At 46.5% G+C, this 19,995-nt stretch overlaps 1 protein-coding gene across 2 annotated transcripts in view; it reads left to right on the forward strand.

Annotated features, from left to right (window-relative positions):
- Positions 1–1,252: 1,252 nt before the first annotated feature.
- The window catches only part of LOC132895634 (mediator of RNA polymerase II transcription subunit 31-like), a 110,667-nt gene continuing 91,924 nt past the window's right edge, over positions 1,253–19,995 (forward strand). The window contains exons 1-3 of one of the 2 annotated variants that reach the window (XM_060936416.1): positions 1,290–1,485; positions 1,659–1,733; positions 19,799–19,895. In XM_060936416.1, the coding sequence (XP_060792399.1) occupies positions 1,464–1,485; positions 1,659–1,733; positions 19,799–19,895 (194 nt within the window). In that variant the 5' untranslated portion in view covers positions 1,290–1,463. Of the gene's footprint in view, positions 1,486–1,658; positions 1,734–19,798; positions 19,896–19,995 lie in introns of both variants that reach the window. The other variant, XM_060936415.1, reaches the window with a different exon arrangement.

Here is a 19,995-nt window from a genome sequence, read left to right on the forward strand (position 1 = left end):
GTCCATTCTATATTTTAAAGCATGTGTTTAATTACAAACTACATTATAAGGCCATAAGTATGTGGACTAACACGTGGTTATGTGAGCTCCATGATTTGCAAGTTTATCGTGGAAGGTCTCGAGTGTCCTGCACAGCAGGGCCATGCAAAGACCTTTGGAGGGGCAGGGGCTCAACATTCAAAAAAGGGCACTTGGAACAAATTTCACATAAGTTAACTTTATTCAAAACTAAATTTCAATTGCAACTGAACATTCTGTGTGTGTGTGTGTAAGCTACTATAACATAATAGTCTTGATAGAATATGTTGTGGACGGCGTCATTCAGCCTTAAGTTTTCGAAGCTGCTAGAATATGTTATTAATGCCGTCGTTCAAACTAAAGTTTCCGAATCTGCCACGTTAATGAAATGGATGGAGCAAACGGTTTAAATATAGCCTAGGCGGCTTCATTAAATGATAAACAACCCTACGCATTTACTGTTGTGTTCTAAGCTGCACAATATTGCATGTTCAGATAAGAAATGAAAGGAGACTTTCAGTGTGACCTTACCATGCCGTTCCTCGCACTGTCTCCCGCCTGCATGCGCTTTTTTTTTTTTGGATAGGACAGTGTAGAGAGAGAGACGGGGAGGGATCGGGAAATGACCTCGGGCCGGAATCGAACCCGGGTCCCGGATTTATGGTATGGTGCCTTAGCCATCTGAGCCACGACATCCCCCCCCCGAATGCATGACGTCACGGATTGATGCCCGCATTTACGTAGAAAAACGTTATTTTATAAATCTATAATTTCATATATTATTGTCAAATTGTAGAGAATATTGATGTTGGAGCTAACTTATCTTTTACAAATATTAAAAAAAAAAAAACAGTCCCTATGAAAAGGGCTCTTTGGACAGCAAACAGAAAAGGGGCAGGGGCTAGAGCACCTGTAGCACCGGTTCATTACACGTGGGTGCTGCACAGGGACATGACTTCACCCCACTGAACACCTTTGGGATGAAAAAGGAGGGGAGAGAACAGAACAGAACAGAAAAGAAGAATCAGTTTGAACCAAATAAAACAGATAAGGGACATTTTATTGCTGAACCAGAACATTCAGCCGGAAATGACGATTTGTGGAGATGTTCATGCACTCAGCTTTGATTATTATGTACAAACACAGATAAACAAGATGATATTTTCACATCAAGCAACGAAACATTACTGAACTACTTTTTTTAAAGTTGTCCTTCGTACTCGACTAACAGTAAACTGTCGTAAAAACGTACGACGTTGGTTGTTGGTAGTTGTCATTTACGTCAGTGAAAATGGGTTGGCGACAAAGATGGCGCCGGTATCGACAACAGTGTACTACTTGAACAAAACAACGCTGTTATAATAAAAAATATAAATAAAATACGCGTTGTATAACACATTTTAAAACTCGGTTCGATTGATATTCTTCATATCCAGTTGTGTACAATGGCGGGCGTCATGGAAACGGGTTTGTAACATTTATAAAAGTTGTTTATATTTTCTGGCAGCAGCTAAGCTAAACTAACACAGTGCTGTTTAATGTTGCTTTGGAACAGGCTGATAGCTAGATGCCTAATGTTTATTTTATTTTTTAAGCAACCGTATTGATCCTTACATTTTATTTTGTTCTTGTTTACACAGAGGAGCAGGCGAGGAATCGTTTCCAGTCGGAACTGGAGTTTGTTCAGTGTCTGGCTAACCCGAATTATCTGAACTGTAAGTATAGAACCAGTTACACCTCTTTACCTAAATATTCCCCTTTCACTGCTAATGTGTCTGTATGATCAATATAGCTTATTACAATCTTGGTAACAACAACGACGACGATATTGTGTCACAATGTTGTATGTTCGCAATTGTGACCCTTTGGGCAGCTTATAATAATAATAATAATAAACTTTATTTGTCAGGTATGTGAACACACGAGGAATTTGACTCCGGTTTCACTTAGCTCTCTTAGTATAAACATAAAATACATAGAAAAAAACAAAAAGCTATATACATGTAGAAGGGTAAATATAGACAGCATAGTGCAAGGATGAATTAGTAAATATAAATATACAGTGTGTACAGAATGACTGTATGAGTGTGCAGATATTTCACAGTTGATGTTGCTGATATTTGAGTCCGGTTTTAGCTGTTCATCACAGAGACAAGTTTAAACAATTTGTGACCAGGGTGTGATGGGTCTGCAGAGATGTTACCTGCCCGTTTCTTGACTCTGGACAGGTACAGGTCTTGGATGGAGGGTAGGCTGACACCAATAATTTTCTCTGCAGACCTTATTGTCTGTTGCAGTCTGTTCTTGTCCTGGTTGGTGACCAAACCAAACAGTGATGGAAGAGCGGAGAACAGACTGAATGATGGCAGAGTAGAATTGTGTCAGCAGCTCCTTAGACAGGTTGAGCTTCCTGAGCTGGTGCAGAAAGTACAACCTCTGCTGGGCCTTTTTGATGATGGTGACTGTGTTGGTCTCCCACTTCAGGTCCCGGGAGATTGTGGAGCTCAGAAACCTGAAGGTTTCAACAGCAGTCACAGTGTTGATGGTGATGGGTGGCAGGATGGGGGCTCCTCCTAAAGTCCACTGTCATCATCACAGTTTTGAGCGTGTTCAGCTCCAGGTTGTTCTGACAGCACCAACAAACCAGCCGTTCAACCTCCCGTCTGTATGCAGACTCGTCACCGTCTCGGATGAGACCCATGAGTCGTCTGCAAATTTCAGGAGTTTAACAGACGGGTCTCTTGAGGTGCAGTCGTTGGTGTAAAGGGAGAATAGCAATGGGGAGAGTACACACCCCTGGGGGGCGCCAGTGCTGATAGTCTGGGTGCTGGATGTGACGCTCCCCAGCCTCACCTGCTGCTTCCTGTCAATCAGGAAGTTTATAATCAACTGACAGGTGGAGGAGGGCACAGTGAGCTGGATGAGCTTGGTGTGAAGGATATCTGGAACGATGGTGTTGAACGCCAAACTGAAGTCCACGAACAGGATCCTGGCGTACGTCCCTGCAGAGTCAAGGTGTTGCAGGATGTAGTGCAGTCCCATATTGATTGCATCATCCACTGACCTGTTTGCCCGGTAGGCAAACTGCACGGGGTCCAGCAGGAGTGTATTTTTAATGCTTGCTGAATATATAATTCCACTAGAGTTGTCACTGGGAGAAGTATTTATGCATTCATAGCTTAGTTATTGCCTGTGAGAGTGTACAGGCAGTCATCGATTTACGACTGCGTTTGGTTACGACTGACCGGTCGTAAACCGATCTGGTCGTAAGTCAGCCTATGTTAAATGAACGTAAGTATATTGTGATGTGTAATGATATTGTAATCATCTTAAAGTCTTATTTTATCAACATTTTCTTATTTCATTACCTTGGCTCATTATTTGGTTTAAGTCAAACACTGCATACTCTGGGGTGAAAGTAACTTATTTCTTGCTGGTATATTATTTTGAGCCATAGTGCGCGCGCCGAAAAATACACCTAATTATTTATTATTGTCTACTTATCAAGCATTCACTAGGACTTCTTATCACTCGGTAGTACTAGTATAGTACTTTTTTATCACACTATCACTCTTTCATCCACCTGTATCAGTTTTTGATTATAAATAAATTGCAAACACATCATTTCAACAACACAATCGTTTTAATTACTTTTTTTTAGCTGAACAGTTGAAAACTAACTTTTCATTTTGGACATTGGACACTAGGGGTGGCACGGTACACAAAACTCATGGTTCGGTACGTACCTCGGTTCTGACCCTACGGTTCGGTACATTTTCGGTACAGTGCAGGAAAAAAAAACCAACCAAAAGGCTATCCTCAAAGGCAGCTTTTTATTGTTTAAATCCCCAGCTGAGATAGCTGCAACTTTCTGTAAGTAAAACAAGTGAGCAAGCACCACATTGAATTGTCATATATTGATATACATGAATAGTCATATATTGATAGGTGCATCAGTGCAACACATGACCTTTTTGGGTACTTTAACATACAATATGCACGAGTGCCTAAACACTTTTTTACATTCACGTATCTCAGTGAACATGAGCTATAGGCCTCACAGATCACAACATAACACTGTTTAAAACATTTGCATTTCACAATAATCAACTGTGTACAGCTGTGTACTGTCCACCTTCATTCAACTTTAAGGTTTTTCTTCAAAAAAACAAGTTTGTCTACACTCTCAGGGCTGAGTGCTGATCTGGTGGCACTGACTGTCACCTGCTGTTGAAAAAACCCCTTCACTGGGTACTGAAGTGGCAGGTATGGCCAGGTAACTTTTTGCCAATACGGCTAGATTAGGATAAACAGACTCATGCCTTTTCCACCAGGAAAGCGGGTCAGAGTCAACTGAGGTGCAGTCCTTTGCCATGTAACCACTGACTTCTTCCTTCAACTGCTGTTGCAAATTAGGCTGGTTCCTTTGGTCAACTTTGAACAGTGAGCCAAAAAGTTCTGCCATGGCTGACCTCTTTGAAGGACGTTGGGAGGAGGATACCTCTGACTCTTCTGCCATCCCTGGCAAAGCAGTGGCCTGGGCCTGTGAAGTAGATGGACTGTCCTCTTCTGCAGACAGGGGGGTGTCATTCTGCAAAATCAAATGACAAAGACAATAATATTAAAAAAGAATTATGGAGTTAGAGCAGATTATTCCCTTAAGGAATTATTCCCTTAAGGAGCACTAAGAAATAAACCGGCATTGCTCCAGATTGTTGCCATGGTGTTCACATTCCTCATCTCTATCAATGAAGTGGCCAGGAGTTTTTGAAAGTTCACTAAAATAGATAATTTTTTTATCGCGAGATTAACGCCCTGTGACATGATGTAGGTTTTTCATAAGCTTTTGAAACTGCCAGGAACTTGGAACAGAAAACCGATAGCAGCTAGACTGTAATGCCACGCCCCACACAGCCAGAGTCCTTTGCCCTCCTCCCTCCAAAGAACCAGCGCGGGCAGGGCGCGCTAGTAGAGATGGGATTTATGGCTCTTTGATGGGATCCGCATCTTTGTGATCCGTTCTTTGAAAAGAGCCGTTCAAAAGACTGGCTCATTTGGCTCTTTTTAAATATTTATTCAGTTTTAAGAAGACAGCGTCTAAAGAGCCAGATTTTGAGACGGCCACCTACAGGCGTTTTTTAGTATTGCAGGTAAACAGTCATTGCAATACCTGGTCAAACCCCATCTGGGGAAGCAGGTTAATAATAATAATAATAATAATTTTCTTATATGCATATCTTTTCTGCTCTGCCCAGAACTTCTCTGATAAGATCTTCATGAACTTTCTGCTGACAGGCTGGATCCAAGTGATTGAGTGTTTTGAACCTGGGGTCCAGTGCTGTACATTTATTTAAGAAGTCCCGGAGGTCTGGGTCATCATATCAGCCTTGAAAGTTGTCCCTAATGGCATTTTTCATGTCTCTTGCAATTGGAGAATCAGCTGTATTTGTTTCTGTTGATTTCAGAAGTGTAGTTTGCAGTGGCAGGATCATGGAAAGGGATGGGGTGGTTTCTGTGCTGATTACTGCCGTGATGGTCTTCAGAGGCTTCATCACGTCAACTATGGCCTCTGCGTGGGACAGCTCCAGATCGGAAAGATTCACGATGTCTTTGCTTCTCACATTCCTCTCTGCTAAGGCAGAATAAACAGCAGCTTGCTGCTCGAGATACCGCTCCACCATCTCGAAGCTCGAATTCCACCGAGTTGCAACATCATTAATGAGGCAGTGTTTTGGCAAGCCCAGCATTTCTTGCTTGTGCTCCAAAATGTAGGCTGCGGTGGTGCTGCGGTGGAAAAATGCGACGGTAGATCTCATTTTTGCAAGCACATGCGACACCTGCTTGATCTCGAGGGCTTTTTTTGCGGCCAGGTTGAGGGTGTGTGCAAAGCACGCGATATGCGGACCGAGCCCTGCTTCACTGACGGCATTAACAATGTTCCTCGCATTGTCTGTAGTGACGGCTATGGGCATCCCAGGTCTTTCTAACTTCCATTCGGTCACGACTTCGTTCAGCTTTTCAGCCAGATGGGTGCTTGTGTGTTGTTCGTGTAAGGGGCGCGTTTGCAGGACTACGGTCCTCATGTCCCACTCAGAGCTGATGAAATGAGCAGTGATGGTCAGGAAACTTTCGGATGCCCGAGAAGTCCATGAATCCGTGGTGAGCGCAATAGAATGCGCAGCTTTTAACCCCTGTTCCACAATTTGTCTCGTTCTGTTGTATAAGGCTGGCACTACTGATTCTCTTACATGGCTGCGGGATGGAGGAGTGTAGCGAGGTTCGAGCACATGTAATAAATATTTGAATCCCGCCTCTTCTACAGTGGAATATGGGCGCATAGCGGATGCGATGTAAATTCCAATTGCTTCGGTAATTTTTTTTGCTCTGCATGTATTTGTGTCAAGGGGCTGTTGTAAGACATTTGGGAGACGTAATTGGACACTTTTCTTCCGTCTCGTCCCGGTGATGGGGATGTCTGGGTGGTGTCGCCGGATATGTGTTAACATGTTTGAAGTGTTCCCACTCACGTAATGAACAGATGTCGAACAACAGCGGCAGACCGTCTTTGTTTTGTCAACCACTCGCTCTCCATTGCTGTTATAACTCACGGGGAACCCGAAGTTATCCCACACCACTGACTTCAATGATGGTGGGTCTTCTAGCTCTTCGCCACTCGCCATTGTTAGCCCTCTCTCGCAACAACAACCTAACAGCGGTACCTTCCCACAGAGCAGAGTTTGTATCTGAAGGTGGAGTTTGCTACCTAGACCAATCCATGTCTATGGACATGTCTATGGACCAATCAGAGCTTGCAGGTGGCACTGGTTAAATGTGTCCTGAAGGAAACTCTTGCGAAATAACAGATCCGCGTTCAGAGCAATATTAAACTTCTGTACCGTGTGTATTCTCCGTGAAAATGCACGCACCGAACCGTGACCCCCGTACCATGACGGTTCGGTATGAATACATATACCGTGCCAGGCCTATTGGACACAGAACAGTGTAACATAACAGAAAAGTGAAAGTTACTTTGATTACCAGCTGTGCACGTTATAGCCCAAGATCTGGTTAAGCCGTACTCGTGCTGTAGCTCGCTCGTTGTTTGTCCAGCAGAACACTGCACACATAATAGAAGAGGCTGGATGCAGTGTTGCCAGATTGGGCGGTTTTAAGTGCATTTTGGCGGGTTTTGAACATATTTTGGGCTGGAAACCGTCAGCAGTATCTGGCAACACTGGCTGGATGCTGGGCGCTGCCGGGAGCTGGGGCGGAAACTGTCGTACACTTGGCTAACTCAGCTGGGAAACACTTGCCAGTCATAACCAGATGGTCGTAAACTCGATCGGTCGTAAGTCGCATAGGTCGTAAGTCGACAACTACCTGTATATACCCTCACTGTCCACTTTATTAGGAATACCTCTACACCTGCACTTCCAGCTGCTCCCGTCAGGGGTCGCCACAGCAGCTCTGTTCCGCATATTTGATGCTGATGGATGATGATAATGCATATTTAGCATAGGTTTTTAGGCCGGATGCCATTCCTGATGCAACCCTCCCCAGTGTATCTGGGCTTGGGACCAGCACAGAAAGGCTCCTGTCAGCCATGAGGTTTGAACCTGGATCCTTCTTGCCGTGATACAATAGTGCTAATCACTGCACCACCGTGCAACCCTTTTATGTGCAGCGGCAGCAGCACCACAATGCATAAAATTCTGCAGATGCACGTCAAGAGCTTCAGCTAATATTTACGTCAAACATCAGAAAGGAGAACATAATCTCAGTGATTTTGACCATGGCATAGTTGTTATTGCCCAACAGGCTGATTTGAGTATTTCAGAAACTGATGTCGTCTTTGGATTTCACACAAAGCAGACTCTAGCTTTTATACAGACTGGTATAACAAACCAGAAAACCCAGTATGTGGCAGTTCTGTATCAAAATCGCTTTGTTGATGAAAGAGGGCAGAGGAAAATTACTTGTTACAACCATGGTGAGCAGACAAGCAACACTGACCACGTCAGAACTTGAGGTGGATGGGCTACAAAAACAAAAAAAACATACTGGATTCCACTTTTCAGCCAGGAACTGTAGAGGCTACAGTGGGAACGGAGTTACCAAAATTGGGTAGATGAAGATAAATGAACAAAAATGAATCCCTGCAAGTGGGAGGAGGAGCTTGGTGAATTGATTCCAGACGACCTGTGGGAAGAAAGTCTGGAAAATATTCATAATTGTTCAGGTAATACAAAACACTGTCTTATTCAATTCAAAATTAATCATAGGCTCCATTATTCTAATGAGAAACTGTATACCATATATCCAGAGGTGTCCTCTCTATGTGACAAATGTGAGTCCTCGGTCGCATCCCTTCTGCATAGCTTTGCTTTGTGCCCGAAACGTAAACCTTTTTGGTTTGATAGCTGTAACATCATGTCCAAGGTTATGAAGGTTCTTATTAAACCTGAGCCTCTGCTCATCATCCTCAGCATATCAGAGCGCTCCAAGCAACTAAATAAGACACAAAAATACTTCCTTCCTTATGGCTTCATAACGGGGGAAAAAAATCCTTACATTACAGAAGAATACAACTGTTCCTACCTCTGGAATGTGGCTCAAGGATTTAACTAACATGCTTCATTTGGAGAGAATAAGGCCCAATCCCAATTCTAATTTCTACCCCTTCCCCTCCGCCTTCCCCTCCGCCTTCCCCTTGGCCCTTCCCCTTGAAACTGAGCTACAAGGGATAGGGCTTGAAATTCAACCCTTACGTATTGGGATAGCCCTTCAACGATCGCATACGTCATCGCGTACCTCCGTCAGCGTTTACGTTAGCAAAATGCGACGCGTCATTGGCTGCGACCAGCCACTACAGTCAGAGGCAGAAATCTCTGCTGGCAGGGTGTGATTTGTTAACTAACACCACTGAATGGGATATCTTTGGCGCTTCGTGCACCACATCCGACAGAATGAGGTGTCAGAACACTCATGTAAACAATAAAAGCGAGAATAACAGAACAAAACGTACGCAGTAAAGCAACCGAAAACAATACTCACTCCCAAAGCTTTTTAGCAGCAGCTTGGATTTCAGAAATCACTGCTCATTCTCAGCTCGAAAGCGAATCAAGCGGCGTGTTTCCTCTGGATAACAACTTAAAACACGTAAATAATGGAGAAAATACATTTATGACAATCTTTCGCCGCGGGAACCGCCATCTTTCTGAAATCCGCATGAAATCTCGCTGAAATCCGCATGGCATTGTGGGAAATCACTCAAACCCCTTCGTTCGGAGTCTGCTCCAGGAAAATCTCCATTTGGAGGGGTACAGAAGCCCTACGCCTTCCCCTACCCCTCCGCGTTAACTGGGATTGGGATACCCCTACCCCTTCACATGAACGCGCAAAATGGAGGGGAAGGGCCAAGGGGTTGGTCCAAGGGGTGAAATGGGATTCGGCCTAAGATATGCCTTGAAAGACAAGCTCCAACAATTTAATAAAATTTGGAAACCCCTCATATCATTATCTTGCAGCCACAACCCCAGCACAACAAGAAAACCCTAGCATACACTAAACCAATACAGAGGTGACTGCAGAGTAGATGGTCTCTTAGGGTGGAGTGGGAGGGGTGGGACCTTGACACTGGTCAACCCATTTTATGTTTATACGTTGTCCTCCTGTTGTTTGTTTGGTTCCTTTTCCTTTGTGTCTTGTTTGGCATTACCAGTGTGCCTTATTTATTATTTTTATATAAGGAATCTTGTGCCTTAGGCACTCTGCAATGTTGTTTTGTAATGTAAAAAAAGAACACTGAGTGTATATTTCAATGTATGTGGTCTATACAGTGGCGGCTCCTGAATTTTTTTTCAGGGGGGGCAATTTCCCCCCGTTATGTCTACACGGACCGTAAATGTCCACAGGACTGAAGTAAATTGACCTCGGTAGCAAATCAATTGGCCGAACTTGTTTTTGCCTGGTAAATTCAGATATCAATATAGACAATATCTCTTCTCTCCACTAGGTGGCAACACTAAACAAGTTAAAGGTGGCAAACTAAGGTAGCCTAGTAAACTAGACCCACCCGCCTAGCGGCCAAAAATATTTTTGCCTACGAGTGGCAAATATTCGCATTTAGTCTGGCTTGCCAGGCTAAAGCTAAGGAAGATTCATTGTGAAGCCTTCAAAGCAAAACATTTGGCATCACAATCAATTAATATTACATTACTCATTTATTTTCTCATATTATTCCAGTATTCTATAATAAGTAGACACAAATTCTTAATTATAAACATATTCTAATTTCTTCAATTCTAAAGAATGCAATTAAAGTGGCAGGATATAAATCCAAAACAAGTGTTTATTTAAGTTTTGAAAAAGATGAAGAAAAGCATAACCATCAAACAAACATGTGCAGCTTAATTATGTGGGGTTTTTTTTAATATGGAATTGCACCATTTTAACAACAAATAATTCTAATTAAATTCTGCAGTTTTTTTCCCCCAAGAATTCCTCCAGAAAGCCATGCCTTAAAAGGAAATTTAAAAGTATTACAAGCATGTCAATGAACACAAAAGGCTTTAGTTATTTAGCTATATACACACAAGGTTTTGTAGTCAGTGCAACTTGGCTTAACAAGTTGGAAAAAAGGTAAGGTGCTGCTGGCTCCAATGAACACACATACTGTACAATATATAAAAACTGAAAATATGCTTAATTTACACCAAGTCAGAGAGAACTTGAGGCTACTGAAATATTCCAAGCATGGCAATGTTAAACTGCCATTGGTAAAAAACACACACACACACACAAAAACAACTTTTGCCTAGTAAATTCAAATATCAGATATCACTGTACCGTCTGCTGTGCTACTTCCAGGGTGGAAGAGGACGCAAGGGTAGCAAAAAAGAGCATTGACTACATCACAGCCAGCTAGCCAAGTTTTCCGGTGGTACCAGTTCTTGTTAAAATCTCTTGAGTAGGTCTTCTCCCCCTTCGTAGACACTTGCTTGATGTTTAAGTTCGGTCTAGGAGGTCCTAGCTGTTTGATTGCCGTTTTCTCCTCATTGGTACGACGACTAAAGGGAACTTCTTTCAGAGACGCTATCGTATTGTTGCACTCAACACTCGCCACCATCTTCATAGAATGTTCACACATTTCCCGCGCAAGTTGCGTTTTCCAGCCCAAAATTATGTTCAAAACCCGCCAAAATGCACTTAAAACCAATCTGGCAACACTTGCGCGGCGCAACAGGCGTATGACGTAAGCACGCTGCTTGTGCGAGCACATAAAACCTAATAGAAAATGCATTGGGAGCATGATTTTCGAAAAAAACGTACGTACCATTAGTGTCAATGGGAGATTTTGGGGCAAATCTGAACCTGACAGAAATCACCCCAAAAGGGCGTGGCTACACCAGGCGCGACCTTAGCCTGATTGGACAATGACATTACTGTTGATAGTAGGAGTAGTAAAAAAAAAAAAATCTCCCTCCCTGTTTGGGAGTGCGTCGCCCAAATCGCCCCTATTAACGAGCCGCCAGTGGGTCTATATAAGCTCAATAAAAACTTTCTTTTTTTTTTTAAATGTATTTTGTAACACAGACTGGCCCTCTAAATATCTGATAGAGCACTTTTTAAATGCCACAGCCTTACTGAATTTACCAAGTGTAGCAGTTCAGATGGGTGGGTGGAGCATAGAAGGACGGCAGGCCAGAACCGAGTTGAAAAAACCTGTTTATTATAGCTTTTCAGCTTTCTTTCACTCACACTTTCACTCACTCACTCACACACATCTGTTGTGGTCAGGTTGGGGAGAGAGCCCGCTCTGCTCTCGCTCTCTTCCTTAAATAGGGCGCAGTCACTGGAGAAGACACATACACATTAATCAACCTCAGGTGCAGTGATTCTGCCACTTACCTTCCCCAACTCCGCCCTCCGGTCACAGACCGACACTTGGCCACGCCCCCGCTGCCACATACCCCCACCGCCCAACTCAGGCCGGGCGGCAGTCCGGCCTGCAGCCGACTCCCCCCCCCCCCCCCCCCCCCCCCCCGATGGGAGAGGAAGTCCGCCATGCCCATCTGCGCCCCCGGCCTGTGGATCACTTTGAAGTTGAAGGGTTGGAGTGCTAGATACCAACGGGTGATCCGCGCGTTGGCATCCTTCATGCGGTGGAGCCACTGGAGGGGTGCGTGGTCCGAACAGAGGGTGAAAGGGCGTCCCAGCAGGTAGTAACGGAGGGCGAGGACCGCCCACTTGATCGCTAGGCACTCCTTTTCAATGGTGCTGTAGCGCCCCTCACGCACCGACAGCTTCCTACTGATATACAACACTGGGCGGTCCTCCACCTCCTGGGACAAAACAGCCCTCTGTCCGACGCATCCGTCTGTAACATAAAGGCGAGAGAAAAGTCAGGGGAGTGTAAAAGTGGCCCCCCACACAGTGCAGCCTTTACCTCAGAAAAAGCCCGCTGGCATTGCTCTGTCCACTGGACCGGATCTGGTGCCCCCTTTTTAGTCAGATCAGTCAGCTGGCTGGTGATGTCCGAATAGTTAGGTATAAACCTACAATAATAGCCAGCCAGCCCCAGGAACTGTCTCACCCCCTTTTTGGTCTTGAGCCTCGGGCAGGCCGCAATTGCCGCTGTCTTGTTAATTTGGGGACACACCTGCCCATTGCCCAAGTGGAAGCCCAGATACCATACTTCCACCCACCCAATCGCACACTTCTTCGGGTTGACTGTTCGACCTGCTTGCCTCAGCGACCTAAGGACGGCCCTCAGATGTTGGAGGTGCCTCGGCCAGTCATTACTATAGATTAGTGGTTCTCAAACTGTGGTACGCGTACCACCAGTGGTACGCGAGCGCTCTGTGGTGGTACGCGGGGGAAAGTCATATGTTTGCATTAAAATTATCATATAACTTCAAAATGAGTGTTTCGGGATCACTAAAAGCGTGGCTACAAAGTGGAACATTTAAAAAGACGGAGAAAAGGAAGATTGTCGATCAGGACGCAGAGGATAATGTTTCGAGCAGTGTTGAAAAGGAAGCAGAACCTAGCACAAGTGCTAATGAAAACGCAAGAGGCAGCGCTGCCCCTGAAATGTCCACAGCCTCTGCGAACACAAATCGCCGCAAACCAGTGCGAAAATATGACCCAAATTATCTCAAGCTTGGGTTCTTTTGGAGCGGGACCGAGGAAGAGCCAAGGCCACAATGTGTGGTGTGTGCCGAAGTCCTCAGTAATGACTCCATGAAACCAGCGCATCTCAAACGGCACCTCTATACCAAACACTCAGCCTTGAAAGATAAGCCTGTGGATTTTTTTCTAAGAAAACGGGAAGAACTGAAGCAGTCCAAGTCCACGATTCACTCCTGTACCGCGCCCTCAGTCAAAGCACAGGAGGCGTCGTACAGTGCTAGCCTGCTCGTAGCTAAATCTGGTCAGCCACACACAATCTGTTCGCAACTGTGTCTGCCGCTAGCTAAAAAAATAACACATATCACGTGTGGGGAGAAGGCTGCCAAAAAGTTAGACTTAGTGCCACTTTCGAATGATACTGTCTCTCGGAGAATACGGTCAATGTCCGATGACGTTCTGAAGACACTAATTGAACGAATTAAAAGAAGTCGATTTTATTCCCTTCAATTAGATGAGACGACTGATGTTGCAGATTTGGCAAATTTGCTTGTGTATGTGAGATACGAGTATGAAGGTGCAGCTCATGAAGATTTTCTGTTCTGTAAGCCCCTGGAGACTAGAACTACAGCTGAGCACATATTTCAGCTACTGAACACATTTATCAAAGAAAATGGGATTGATTGGAAAAAGTGTATCGGTGTCTGCACAGACGGTGCAAGAGCAATGACTGGACGTCACAGTGGAGTAACAGCCCGGATTCGCGACGTAGCACCTGAGATGCAATGGACACACTGCAGCATACATTGCGAGGCGCTTGCTGTGAAAAAGATGCCCGATGAGTTGAAGTCTGTTCTAGACTCCGCTGTAAAAACTGTGAACTTTATTAAGACCCGACCGATGCACTCTCGTCTGTTTCACGTACTGTGTGATGAAATGGGCAGTGAACACGTCCAGCTCCTACTGCACACTGAAGTCAGGTGGTTATCAAGAGGCAAAGTGCTCTGAAGACTTTACGAGCTGCACAAAGAGGTCCATGTGTTTTTACAGGACACAAACTTCCCCTTGTCACACCTTTTTGAAGACACTGTATGGCTGAGTGAGCTTGCGTATTTGTCAGATATATTCTCACGTTTGAACGACTTAAATTTGGGATTGCAGGGACTCTCTGTCAACGTTTTTGACGTGCAGGACAAAATCAGCGCAGTGATGAAAAAGATGGAGTTGTTCGAAATCAGAGCCAATGCAGGAGATGTTTCAGCTTTCCCTTCTTTGGAGAGTTTTTTTGTCCAACAACGACTTGCAACTTGATGACAGCATCAGAGATAACATCATTGCGCACCTCATCTCCCTCAGGCAGCAGCTCAGGGAATATTTCCCAGTGACACCCAAAGAAAAGAACTGGATGAGAAACCCATTCAAGATCGAAACCTCGGACATGCCCACTGACTTAACTGTCGGTGAGCAGGAGAGTTTAATTGAACTGTCTTGTGATGAAACACTGAGATGTAATTTTAAAAAACAGTCGCTGCTGGACTTTTGGATACAGCAACACGGAATATCCAGCGCTGTTGGACAAGGCCGTGCGCGTTCTCATGCCTTTTGCAACGACCTATCTTTGTGAGAAAGGTTTCTCTTCACTGGCTGTCATAAAAACAAAATACAGGTCCAGGTTGGATGCTGAGCCAGACCTAAGACTGAAGCTGTGCTCGATTGAGCCAGACATCAAAGGACTGTGCACAGAGAGACAGGCACATCCCTCTCATTAGGTAGGCTATGTAAGTTCTTCATTCAGCGACATGCTGGTTATTCCTGAGTGGTTCATTGTTTCTGTTATTCTGATATAGATGTTGGAGGGTGTTAACAATAAACCTGGTTTAAGGAGGACTATTACTCAAACTCTAAACAGGTTGCTTTTGATCTCATGTGTGCAAGTGTCTTGACATTGGATTCTTTTTTTTTTTTTCCTTTTTTGTGCTGAGATGTTTGATGTTTCACATATCTTCTGCTGAGAAAAAAAGACTTGATGTTTGTGTTATTTGTGGGCCAGATTAGGAGCATAATTTTGTAGAGGTCGAATATGTACTGTATGGTTCTGTGCCATTTTCATTCAGTTGCAATTTGAGTGTGTATTGTGCTGTGTATGTAGGAGTATGTGAGAATTGTTGGACAGAGTTGTAAATGTCTGATTCGGTGTTAACAGCGATCAATAAATAACCATAATAAGGAATAAACATCTCTCCTGTGTGGCTGAAGCTAATAGGGAAGGCCTATGCTGCTGTATTATAATGTTGGTCATCATGGTGGTACTCAGAGAGCTCAATATTTTCTCAGGTGGTACAGAGTATAAAAAGTTTGAGAACCACTGCTATAGATAATGATATCGTCGAGATAGGCGGCCGCATAGGTGGCGTGGGGGTGGAGGACCCTATCCATCAGCCGCTGAAACGTAGCGGGCGCCCCAAACAGCCCAAAAGGAAGTGTGACAAACTGGTGTAAGCCGAACGGTGTGGAAAAGGCAGTTTTTTCTCAGGATAATGGAGTCAAGGGGATCTGCCAATAACCCTTTGTTAAATCCAGTGTCGAGTAAAAGCGAGCCGTGCCTAGTCGATCGAGCAACTCATCAATATGAGGCATTGGGTACGCGTCAAATTTAGACACCGCGTTGACTTTTCTATAGTCTACACAGAACCAGACCGATCCGTCGGCCTTGGGAACCAAGACCACCGGGCTGCTCCAGTCACTGTGGGACTCCTTGACGATGCCCATGTCGAGCATGGCCTCGAGTTCTTCCCGAGCCACTTTTTTCTTGTCTTTGGGTAGCCTGTAAGGGCCGCTACGCACTACCACCCCGGGGGCGTCTCTATGTGGTGCTCTATGAGTTGGTGCGGCCAGGCAGGGGCGAGAATACGTCCGAAAACTCGGTCTGCAACTGGGCAGCCTCCGCGAGTTGGGTCGGGGAGAGGTGGTCTCCACAGGGGACCGGAGAGGTACGTGATGCCAATGTTCCCTTTTGAAACTCCGGCCCCAGCTCCGCCTTCTCCGGAACCACCGACACCAACACCACTGGGACCTCCTCATTCTAGAGTTTGAGCAGATTGAGGTGGTAAACCTGTAGCGCCCCACCCCTATCCGTTCGCCTCACCTCATAGTCAACGTCCCCGACTCGCCGTGTGACCTCAAAGGGTCCTTGCCACTTGGCGACTAATTTGGAGCTCGATGTGGGCAACAGTACGAGTACTTTATCTCCTGGTGCGAACTCCCTGAGGCGCGTACCCTTGTTGTACAGGCGGGTTTGTCGTTCTTGGGCCTGCCGCAAATTCTCCTGGGTTAGGTGGGTGAGTGTGTGGAGTTTTGCATGCAGGCCAATAACGTATTGGATTTCATTTTTACTTGGTGAAGGTCCCTCCTCCCAATTTTCCTGCAGCACATCGAGAATGCCGCACGGCTTACACCCGTATAACAATTCAAACAGGGAGAACCCCGTGGAGGCTTGGGGGACCTCTCGCACTGAAAACAACAAGGGTTCGAGCCACTTATCCCAATTACGTGCGTCCTCATTTAGAAATTTAATTATATTCTTGAGGGTGCGATTGAACCGTTCAACTAAACCGTCCGTTTGTGGGTGATACACGCTGGTGCGGATCGGCTTAATACCCAACAACCTATACGGTTCATTTAGTGTACGTGACATAAACAAGGTGTCTTGGTCAGTCAGGATCTCTTTTGGGATTCCAACTCGGGAGATAACGCGGAAGAGCACTTCTGCAATACTGCGTGCTGAGATATTGCGAAGAGGCACCGTTTCCGGGTATCGCGTTGCATAGTCCACTAGAACTAATATAAAGCGGTACCCTCGTGTTGACCGATCTAATGGCCCGACGAGATCCATCCCAATTCTTTTGAACGGGGTCTCGATTAATGGGAGAGGGCGCAAAGGCGCTTTTGGAATGGCCGCTGGATTTACTAACTGGCATTCGCGGCACGCCGTACACCACCTACGGACATCGATATGAATCCCTGGCCAATAGAACCGTGCCATTATTCGGGCTAGTGTTTTATCCTGCCCTAAGTGTCCAGCCATGGGATTAAAGTGAGCCACCTGGAATACCAATTCCCGGCGGCTCTTCGGAATCAAAAGCTGCGTGACTTGCTCTTTAGTTTGAGTGTCCTGCGTCACTCGGTATAATCTATCCTTCATAATTGTGAAGTAGGGGAAGGACGGGGTGGCGTTTGGCTGGAGCATTTGACCATCGATTACTCTCACTTGGTCAAACGCATGCCGTGGAGTCTCGTCTCGCGACTGCTCTAATGGAAAATCCGCGAGGGATTCCCCAATAGAGAGAGGAGGAGCCGGCGGTTCCTCACTCTGACGCGGAGCTGACGTAGACGGCTCTGTGACAGCTGCTCCCGCCAACGCGACACCAGGACCTCCCCTTATTAAACTACAGCAGGACCCATTCTTCACTAGGTGACTCATTAATTCCCCAAATCCCGGCCAATCAGTCCCCAAAATTATCGAGTGGGTAAGGCGAGGATTAACCGCCGCCTTCACTATAAATTTTTCCCCTCGAAAAAGAATGTGGACGGACACTAAAGGGTAGTTGTGAACATCCCCGTGCACACGCAACACCTTCACCAATTGTGCTCCCCCCAATGCTTCGTCTTGCACCAGGTTTTGGTGGATTGAGGTCTGATTACAACCAGAATCCACCAATGCCTGATGTGTATCCCCTTGGATACTCACCGGTATGCGATACGCTCCGGCCCAATCAAGGGCGGCTCCTGGCGCGTTGGGGATCCGAACCACTGTGCCCACCTCTATTACCAAGCACTGCTGTTGGAGGTGGCCCGGCTCCCCGCAGCGCCAGCAAACCGGCCCGGGCTTCCTCTCTGCACTGGTGCTCTGGGGCTCACTCACCTGAGGGGGGGAAAAGACAGACACAGAAGGGAGAAACGGGAGGGTGCAGCGGGCGGGCTGGGGTGGGGCCGGCCCCCGCCTCCACGGTGGGGGAACGGGGCGAGGATGAGACACAGGAGGAGAGAGAGGGGAGAAGAGGTTGTCTGCTGTCCTGCCGTCGGGACGGCCGCCAAATGGTCCTCCGCCAGCTTGATTGCCTGATCCAGCGAGGCCAGGCGGTGGCACCGGACCCACTCTGCAGCACCGGCTGGTAGACGCGTGATGAACTGCTCCAGCGCCACCTGGTTGATGATCCCCTCGGCGTCGCAGTTGTCGGCCCTCAACCACCGCCCGCAGGCATCCCGGAGTTGCTGGCCAAACGCGAACGGCCGGCCGACCGACTTCCTCCAAGCGCAAAGTGCGGAAGCGCTGCCGTTGTTGCTCGGGGGGTGCGCCCCACACGCTGGAGGACGGCCCGGCAAAGGTCCGCGTAGGCCAGCTGGCGGTCGGCGGGGAGCTGTAGCACGGCCAGCTGCGCCTCTCCCGTTAGCAGGGGGAGGAGGCGCACCGCGCGCTGTTCCACCGGCCACCCCAAGGTCTCTGCTACCTGCTCAAAGAGCGTGAGGAAGGCCTTGGGGTCATCCTGCGGGCCCATCTTCATCAGGGTGAAGGGGGATGGCCCTGCGGCAGTGGACCCCGCTGACGCGAGGAGGTGCCAGAACGCCTGTCGCTCTTCCTGCTGAGCCAGCACCAGGGCCTCGAACCGCTGTTCCTGTTCCTTCCGGAGGGTGACTAGTGCCTGGTGCTGGCTTTGCTGGGCCGTGGCGAGGGCATGGACCAGCTCGGCGAAAGGGGAGGACTCCATGGGGCTGTTCTGCTTCGGCGCTCCAAATCCTGGGTTTCGGCACCACTGTAGCAGTTCGGATGAGTGGGTGGAGCACAGAGGGACGGCAGGCCAGAACTGAGTTCACAAAACCTGTTTATTATAGCTTTTCAACTTGCTTTTCAGCTTTCTTTCACTCACACACATCTGTTGTGGTCAGGTTGGGGAGAGAGCCCGCTCTGCTCTCGCTCTCTTTCTTAAATAGGGTGCAGTCACTGGGGAAGACACAAACACATTACTCAACCTCAGGTGCAGTGATTCTGCCCCTTACCTTCCCCGACTCCGCCCTCCGGTCACAGACCGACGCTTGGCCACGCCCCTGCTGCCACACCAAGCATTACATTATATTTAGCAGATGTTTTGCTCTTATCCAGAGCGTATAGCACACCCAGAGCAGCCCGGGGAGCAGTTGGAGGTTAGTTGCTTTACTCAAGGACACTTCAGCTGCTGATTCCTGCTGGTCCAGGGAATCGAACCGGTGATCTTTTGGTCTCAAAGCTTTTTCTCTAACCATTAGGCCATGGTTTCCCCGTGTGTGTGTGTCAGTCAGTGACCTCTACAGTCACCAGACCTGAATCCAGTAGGACATGTTTGGGGATTTAGTTGAACAGAAGATTTGCAGCATGTTCAGAAGTTACAGATGACAAACCTACAGCACTTATGTGATGCTCCATGTCAGCATGGAGCCTGATATTTAGATTTTACCTCCCCCTCCCCTCTCTCTCTCTGTCTCTCAGGTGCTTTCAGGGCTTTGTAACAATGGAGGTGTAAAGAACTGATAACTGTATGCTCTGAAAAGTGTATCTCACAATTTTGATCTCTCTGTATCACCCTGCCAACCTCCAAACTTTTCCTTCTCCTTGTAGTTTTGGCTCAAAGAGGCTACCTGCGCGAAAAACATTTTGTAAATTACCTGAAGTATTTGCTTTACTGGAAAGAACCAGAATATGCCAAATTCCTCAAGTAAGTGTCACATTGCTTACACTAGCTGCTTATCATATGTGTTTCATTTTTTTTGTAATGAAAATAACATTTAGTGTGTCATTTCCAGCAAACTTTTTTC

This window comes from Neoarius graeffei, chromosome 12 (genome assembly GCF_027579695.1).
Source record: "Neoarius graeffei isolate fNeoGra1 chromosome 12, fNeoGra1.pri, whole genome shotgun sequence".
Classification (NCBI taxonomy): domain Eukaryota; kingdom Metazoa; phylum Chordata; class Actinopteri; order Siluriformes; family Ariidae; genus Neoarius; species Neoarius graeffei.